General features: G+C 42.3%; 1 protein-coding gene across 1 annotated transcript in view; it reads left to right on the forward strand.

Annotated features, from left to right (window-relative positions):
* Positions 1–3,434: 3,434 nt before the first annotated feature.
* HTATSF1 (HIV-1 Tat specific factor 1) overlaps positions 3,435–8,846 on the forward strand; it is a 15,236-nt gene continuing 9,824 nt past the window's right edge. Inside the window, exons 1-4 of the mRNA XM_007462917.1 lie at positions 3,435–3,675; positions 5,362–5,542; positions 6,209–6,256; positions 6,726–6,880. Of these exons, the coding sequence (XP_007462979.1) occupies positions 3,490–3,675; positions 5,362–5,542; positions 6,209–6,256; positions 6,726–6,880 (570 nt within the window). The 5' untranslated portion in view covers positions 3,435–3,489. The remainder of the gene's footprint in view (positions 3,676–5,361; positions 5,543–6,208; positions 6,257–6,725; positions 6,881–8,846) is intronic.

Genomic DNA, 8,846 nt, shown 5'->3' on the forward strand with positions numbered 1-8,846 from the left:
CATCGGCAGGCGGACTCCCAACCACTGTGCCACCAGGGAAGCCCCTAAGCGAGCTTTTTAGCAGTTGATAAAACTAGAGCTCCAAGAACTTTGATTTTCTTCATTCTCAGTAATCCCTAGGTGACTTAGGGATCTGATATAAAATAAATCCCTGAATGGCTTTATAGGGCATCAGCCTCCCATCCAGAATTGGGGAATTGGGATTAAAATTCATGGCTTTGCTTTGATTTTTTTTGGACAGGGTGGTCTTTTTTTTCACAGATTATCCTTGTCAGAGCTCAACTTACAAGTAGGCCCCAAGATCCACAATTTTTTTCACACTGACTATTGTGTGCAGAAATGTTACTACATTTCACTTTTTTGGAGAGGGTCCTAAATGGAGGCATGGGGGAGCACATGAAAAACAAATATTGTATACTTCTCAATTTTGCTCAGGGCCTGCCTTGACCCAAGACTTAGAATAATGGACCATAATAATATAATATGCTACAAAGCAGGAAAACAAAGTCACAAACTTAGGTAAGTCTTTGTCATTGAAGTTGATAGTATTACAAAACATTTAATACTGGTATACCTACTGACAATAGCAAATTTGGGTTTAAAGAATTTCTGCAGTTATTACCATCTTAAGTCAGGGATCCATCAAGTTTTTTGTCAAAAGGAGTTACTTTTATTTCCACTAAGTCTTGAGATTACAGGAAGTGGGGACAGGAAAATTCCCGAACAGAGTGAGCCTGAATGGGCCATTAAAAAAAATCTACTTTGGTATAGTTCAGTAATTTTCCAGAAAGACTTCCTAGGCCAGGTAGATGACTTCTCTGTCCAGGCAGTCTCTGCTTTTGTAGGTTAATGAATTTTTATCCACCAAGAAGTCGGTGGCCTATTAGGCCAGGAGTACAGCACAGATCACCCCTCACAGAGAAGAACGAAGATGATGATCAGGGAGAAGCCGGCTGTCTGGGTTTTGTCTTCCTGGGTCCAGCAGCCCCTTGTGCAGCCCATCCATATTCCATTCCTGGAGTTTCAGGAGCTACCCCTATCCTTATAATAACAAAGGACCCCCCTTTTTGCTTGTTAACTTGAGTGTTTCTTGCAAAAAATCTTGGAAATAATAACAGGTTATAGGGACTTCCCTGGTGGCGCAGTGGTTAGGAATCCACCTGGCAATGCAGGGGACACACGTTCGAGCCCTGATCCCGGAAGATCCCACATGCCGCAGAGCAACTAAGCCTGTGCACCACAACTACTGAAGCTGGTGCCCCTAGAGCCCGTGCTCTGCAACAAGAGAAGCCACCGCAATGAGAAGCCCGCGCACCGCAACAAAGAGTAGCCCCCACTTGACGCAACTAGAGAAAGCCCGCTCACAGCAACGAAGACCCAATGCAGCCAAAGATAAATAAATAAAATAAATTTATATATATAAAAAGAACAGGTTATAAAGAGATACTTCCAGATTACCTCAGTTCCTAGGGATTTAATTCTAGGAATCCACAAGGAAATAAGAACAGGAACCAGGCCTCATAGAGACAAAAGTATTGCTTAAAAAAAAGAAAAAAACAGGGAATTCCCTGGCGGTCCAGTAGTTAAGGACTCCACACTTCCACTGCAGGGGGCATGGGTTCGATTCCTGGTCGGGGAAGTAGGAGCCTGCATGCCGTGGGGCACAGCCAAAAAAATTAAATTAAATTAAATTAAAATTAAAAATAAATAAAAAAACCAAAACTGTCATGGCCAGTGGCCAAGTAGAATGCCACTGTAGGTACAAGCATGCTTAGGTCCCAACTCCACTGCTCCACTATTACAGTGACTCAATGACCCTCTGTCACTGCCTCAGCTTCTCCTCTCACCCCTGAAGAACTTCTCCACACAAGGCCTCTGTTCTGCTTACTACCTCCCCTGTGTGGGCCTCCCTGCTTCTGGGTTACTCTGACCATGTCCCTGTCTGTTCCATACTCAACCCTCTTTCTGGGAGAGGCTTATTGGCTCAGTGAATCAAATTCAGTCTAGAATGCGGGGCTACCCTACCAGGTCACCTCACAGGCCTCTGGGTAGCCCGTGACTGGGTCATATGGGAAGTAACCTTTTTGGCCACCTGCTAAGAGGGGCCTGTGCATAGAGCAGGTGCTCAGTGTTACCTGCAGCAGGGCTGCGTAGCATATTATCACCTATGCTGTGAACTCACTCAGGAATGAAATGGGAGCCCAATAAACACATTGCTGAAAACAGCTATACACTATTTTTGAATCCTGGAAGAAATATTTAGCAATGCTTAAATGAGCCTAATAAAACTCATGTTATCTATATTATAAAAATGCACGCAAGTCCTATTGCGTGCATGTTTTTTTCTAAGAGAGCAAAAAACGACGTTAGTGGGGCAGTAAAGGTGGTGTGCACACTGGATGTTAAAAGTTTTAGGTTTGGAGCTTGAGCACGTCTGAATCATGGAGTACAAGGGGCAGGCAACTGCTGCCCTTCCTTTCCAGAGACATCTCCAGCCTGAGGAAGGTACCGGAGAGATAAAGGAGGGAGCAGAGGCTTGGAAAGAAGGTTGGTCCTTCCACCCATCGTTCGTTCATTCATTCATTCACTCACCACACACGCACTAGACACCAGACCCTGTACTAGGAACTCGGGCTAACCAGAGCCAGCGCCTCTCCTAGTGAAATCGTAACGAAACAAGCCACAGACTCGTTTCCCACGCGGAGGAGGAGCCTCCGGGCGAAGGAGGGGCGCCTTTCTCTCGCACTGAAACCTGTCCTGCCCGCCCTGTCCACTCCCCCAAGATGGCGGCCGCCCCGACGCCTACTCCGGCGCCGGCCGAGGGGGAACCTTCCCATGCCTTCGGGCTACCGCCTCGTCCCGGCCCCTCCCGGCCCACCGGGGACTCCGCGGAGTCAAACGGCTCCGAGGTGCCACGCCAGGAAGCCCCAGTTGGGCATCGCCGCCCGGCAGCAGAGCTGACCCCGAGCCCCGCCCCCGAGCCCCGCCCCCCGAGCCCCAGGCCGCCTGCCCGCGTCGGCGCCTGTTGACGCCACTGGGGGCGTGTCTGCGGGACCCGCGACGTCGCGACGCGTCAACAATGGCGACTGCGTCAACAATGGCGACTGCGTCAGCGTGAGCGGGCCTCCGTTGTCAAGCGGTTTCCAGACGTTGAGGCGGGACCCGCCGTCGTCTTAGAATCGGCCGCCGGGGAGCACAGAACACCTTGTGCCCGCTCCCGCCGCGTTGTGGATCGAGCGGCGGTGTCAAGATCCAGCGGGGCAAGCCAGGTGGGCGGCTGGGCCGGGAGCAGCGGCGCCTGCGCGCGGTGGGCGGGGGGCGGTGCGGCTGGCGAGCGGCCCTGACTTCCCGGGGGCTGCTGGGGCGCCGCGGGGAGGCGGGCGGGGGGGCGCGGGCTGAGCACGGCCAGCCTCCCTTTCTCTGTTCCCCTCCAGCGTCACTTCGGCCTCTTCGCTTTCCCGGACACTGCACCTGGCCTAAGTCGGCAACATGAGCGGCAACAACTTGGATGAGAACGACGAGTTTGATGAGCAGTTGCGAATGCAAAAATTGTACGGAGGCACTGAGGACGGCGACACCGAGAAAGATCCCTGTGGAGAAAACGATTCTTTCCAGCAGCAGCCGACTGACACCCCATACGAGTGGGACCTGGACAAGAAGGCTTGGTTCCCCAAGGTAAAAGTCGCACGGGCGCCGATGCGCAGCGGGCCCGGCTGGCCAGCCTCGCGGGGCGCTCCTTTCACGTTTTCTTTGCTGAGGTCCTGGGTTAGAGCCCCTCTGGATAGTGACGTTTCTTTTTGTTGTGTCTGTAGCAGAACCGACTTGTAAAGGAACGGAAATCTTTAGGGAGATGGCTTCAATGTAATTTAATTATTAAGCCTTTTCCATGCCTAATAAATTTTATCTATGAAGGTTGCAGTTGGTGACTGCTTTTTATTGCAAAGAGGAAAAACACCAAGAGCAAATTCAGTCGATGTTAATCTCACGTAGTCTCAATCTTACTTATCCTAGGAATTCAGATGTTTAGCTGATGTGCTATGTGCAAAATTTAGCTTCTTGATTTGAAAAATTGATAATTCTTTACTGATTGAACTTTGCACCTCTTTTTACTTTCCTACTAAATTTTGTCCCTAGACACGTATGTTTGAACCATATTACCACGGGAATATGACAAGAGGTGCACAGAATATGGATGGAAAAGATCTGAGCATATTTATTTAGAGTACTTGGAAATTGTGAAGTATTCTATTTTAGCTTGAAGGTAAAATGACTGATGTTAAGCTTGGCTCTAAACTTTTTGGTCAAAGTACCCTGTTAATCAAAGTCTCACGGTATGGGTGGAAAAAAAGGATACTTATCACACACTAATAGACTTGCAAGCCAGTAATACAAACTGTGTCTCCATTGTGTAATTTGAGTGTGATTTTTTAATTATTTATTTCACCTTTTTTTCTTTCCCACTTTGTATTTGTGTGTACGTTCCAATCCCTCTGAATTGTTAAACTTACTATTTCACTTGGCTGCTGGTGGTGCCAGCGAGAGTGCATATTTGGTTTCTTCAGCCTTCGGAGTACTTTAACAATCGTCTGATAATGGATTAATTTGTGGCTCTATCTTTTTATGTTATGGAAGCCCATACCTCTTCAAACTTCAAGTTTTAAATTTTCCTCATTCCTGTGTGTGCCTAACATTGATTGGTATGAAGATATAACTGTATTTCTTTTGTTGTGCAATTGTGTTTTTTCCCTAAGAGCCAGGAGGATAGATGTGAGTTGGATTTGTTCTTGATTTGTTCTGACATTAAATGATAATGTGATTTAATTAGTGACAGTGTTAAAATAGCATTTAATTTTATAATTGTTAGCCCCATTCTTTACACACCAAATCAGAGTTCTACTCTTTGTGTTCTCTGCCTACAGGTATTTAAATATTTAGAGTACATATATTTTTGTTCATCCATATAGTAAAAGAAAATTTGATCCTGTTGTTAGATTGTTAGTTGACTGTTGGTTTTTATTCTGTTTGTTGTTGTCTGATACTTCCTTTGTTATATTTATTTGTAGCCTTAGTCAAGTAGACTGCAGAGATAGTAATTTACAAATGAAACAACTAGAAAAGGTGCCAACTTAAAATGCCTTTAATAGTATCTCAGACTTTTGTGCTGATAATCCAAGTACCCATGTCTTAATTTTTTATTATTTTGTGTGCAGTTTTCTATATAAGGTGACTGTTCTTGCATTTACACAGAAACACTTGTATGTTAAGTTGTGTAACTGAATATGCTGTTATTTAACACTGTAAACTGCTTGCGTGAGGAAATCATTTTTGAATTTATGTATGTGTGCTGAATTTCTTGTTTAGATCACTGAAGATTTTATTGCTACATATCAGGCCAGTTATGGCTTTTCTAACGATGGTGCGTCTAGTTCTACTGCAAATGTCCAAGATGTCAGCGCTCGGACTGCAGAGGAACCTCCGCAAAGAAAATCCCCCGAACCCAGTGATACCAAAAAAAGGGGAGAAAAGAGAAAGGGTGAATCAGGCAAGTGGATTTAGCTTTCAAACATGAGTGTAAAAATTAAAAATATGAGTGTGTGTGTGTATATATAGTTACTTTTTGGAGAATTATAAAATAGCTTTGACAGAATCATAAGATGGGTTTTTTAAATATTATTATTTGGGTTCATATGTTGGCTCTCTCACTAACCTGTGGGCATCCGGTGGGCTCTTTCAATTCAGTTCAGTTCTCAGTTTCTTCCTTTGTAAAATAGAGCTGTCATTAGGAGATTATCTAAAGTTCTGTTTGTAAGGTGATTTTTTTTTTGTACTTTTTGCATTTAATTAAACTCAAGAAGTCAGTTTTGCTTCAGCTTGGCCAGGTCTAACACAGTAGATTGGAGTCAGAAGCAACTTACGCCAAGGCCTAAAGTCAGTGCAAGGGTGAGGTTTTTTAAAGGTAGTATCAGATTCATAAAGAACCAGGATAAACTAGCCATCTTTTTTCAGACTGGGCTCTGAAACAAATTACTTGTCCAAAGATCCAAATACTTTGAAAGCTGGACAGTGATTTGATTTAATCTGTCTTGTTCTAAAGGTAAGAAAAAGTTTCTGGAGGTTTTGAGAAACTGCCACACTGTCAGGATTTCATAATGGGACTCTTACCTTTTCTGGCATGTGTTTTATTTATTTATTCGATTTTGATTTTTAGGATGGTTTCATGTTGAAGAAGGCAGAAACACAAATGTGTATGTTTCTGGTATGTATACCTTTTTAACCACATTTAGAGTAGAAAATATTTGATTTTGAGATTTTTCACAAAGTGATTTTTAGTTTTCAGTTTCTCTAAATTCTATTTTGTATCGTTGTGTCATTATTTGTTCAGCCACTTACGTGAGTGAGGAATATGTTGTTTTTTTATGAAACTGAGAAAAATTAAGTGTATGTAACTTTGTGTGCCATCCTTTCTGTCTGCTTTAGGTAACTCACAGCTCTTTGCCCCTTCAGATTCATTGATACAAGGCCTAAGCAAAGCATGATTTTAATGTATATTTGAATACATTAAAACATGACATTTCCTCACGTCTATAGATGTGAGATTTTTACATACTTTTAGAAAATCAAAATTGCGCTCATCCAAGTTATGGATTTCGAATTGGTAGAATCCCTAAGTAATGCTCACTTTTGTTTTAGATGCCTTTATAATTTTTTTCCCCCTAACGTCACAGGTTTGCCTCCAGATATTACAGTGGATGAATTTATACAGATCATGTCCAAGTTTGGCATTATTATGAGAGATCCTCAAACAGAAGAATTTAAGGTCAAGCTTTACAAAGATAATCAAGGAAATCTTAAAGGAGATGGACTTTGCTGTTATTTGAAGGTTAGTTATGTGGTCAAGTAAGTTTCTCCTATCTCCGTTTCTTTTTTTTTTTTTTTTTTCCATTTTCCTATCTCCATTTTTAACTCAGGAACCAGGGCTATAATTTTGTATAGATGATAACCAAGAGTGAGAGCTATTCAAAACAGGATGTGAAGAAAACTGTTGTTTCATGTTGTGCTTGTGTGTATCACATTGGTAAGGTTATTCACTTGCTCTTGTAAGAAAATATGTTATCAGGTCAAGGTATTATGTAAGTCATATGACTGAGGTACTTCTGTTTTCTCAAAAAAATTCTTGCTGCAAAGATCTCTTTAGGAGCGTATGCATATAATCAATGCAGAACAGATTCTAAGAATCCACAGAGAAAAGAAAGCCAGTAACATTTTATTTGCCCATTGGAATGAATTAGACCAGGGTTTGGCAAACTTCAGCCTACTGCCTGTCTTTGTAAATGAAGTTTTATTATAACCGGGCCACATTGATTCATTTACGCATTTGTCTGTACCTCCTTTCACATTTTCAGCAGCAGAGTTGAGTGGTCGCAACACAGACCACAGGGCCCACACAGCCTAAAATATTCACTCACTAGCCCTTTGCAAAAGTTTTCTGACCCTGAATTAGACCATAAAGGTGATAACTTATGCTTACTGCTTTGAAATATATTTTGAATGAGAGAGAAGAGAGAGTGGTATTAACAGACATTTGCAGAAATTTATTTATTCATGATACCATAAATGGCATGGGGGGGAAAGCTCAGTGCCAAAGGCAGCCATCATTTTTGGAACACCTGTCCCCTTAGGAGCATGTGTTATGCATTGCTGCACGGTACAAAAGAAATGGGCACAATGATGACGTGCACATGTGTCATGGAACCTGAAAATAATTACAAAGCAAAATCAAAGTGATGAAACAACAGTACCAACATCACAAGTGTGTTGCAAGTGTACAACATTTCAGTGTAATCAGAGGGCGGGTAAGATTAAGTTGACAGCCTTTGGGGGAGATAGGTTTTTGACCTGGTTCTTGAACATGATGAGATCACACATGAGTACGACCATTATAGGAAGATATTTATGTAATTTTCAAATGTAAGGAGATTGAATGCTTTATAAGTTCTTCAAGGATTACTAAAAATCTGTGAACAGATTCTTAGGGGGGTTGATTGGGTTTTAAAATTTTGAAGAGAAAAACGGGGTTTTGACAAACTTGATATGTCAAATTTATGACCCATAAAAATGCAAGATTGCCAAACCAGTAAATTGAGTTCCAGAAGAATATAGTTAATTGTTCCAGGATCCATATTTGATTGCGTGACTGAGTTCAGTTGTCCTTTTGAGTTCTCCTCAGGTCCTCAGATCTTTGAATCTGTGTAGAGCTGACAATTGCCCCCTTTGTATAGGACCCAGAATCCACAAGTGTGTGTAAGGTTCAAGCTATCAGATAAGCATCTTGTTCCCAGTATATCACAGACCTACATTTTAATTGGTGAACACAAAAGATTAAAGGCTGACTATGCTATTCCCAGTCTCTTGAGTCATCTAGTCTTTTAAGTAGGAAACTTTTAGAATTTTAAAACTGGAATGCACCTTGGAAATCACACAAGTCCATTTACCTCATTGTATAGAGGAGAAATTGCGATTCCAGGAGGCAAAAATACTATTCCAGTAATGGTATAACTTATTGAGTACCTACTGTATGCCAGTCACTATCCTTTATGTGCCTTGTTTAATTTAAATTTGTCAAGAACCCTGCAAAGAAGGCATTTCCATTCCCATTTTACAGATGAAGAAACTGGGGCTCAGGGAGCTTGAATAACTTGCCTAGGTTCACATAACTGGTTGGGGACAGCTATGTCTTAAGTACACATTTTCCGATACATGTTCTGTAGTTCTTTTTTCCCATGTAGGTAGTTACATTTAAATCTTTATTTTATGTATAGTCATCATTCATCTAAAACACTCCTGCT

Source organism: Lipotes vexillifer, unplaced genomic scaffold (assembly GCF_000442215.2).
Source record: "Lipotes vexillifer unplaced genomic scaffold, Lipotes_vexillifer_v1.1 scaffold481, whole genome shotgun sequence".
NCBI lineage: Eukaryota > Metazoa > Chordata > Mammalia > Artiodactyla > Lipotidae > Lipotes > Lipotes vexillifer.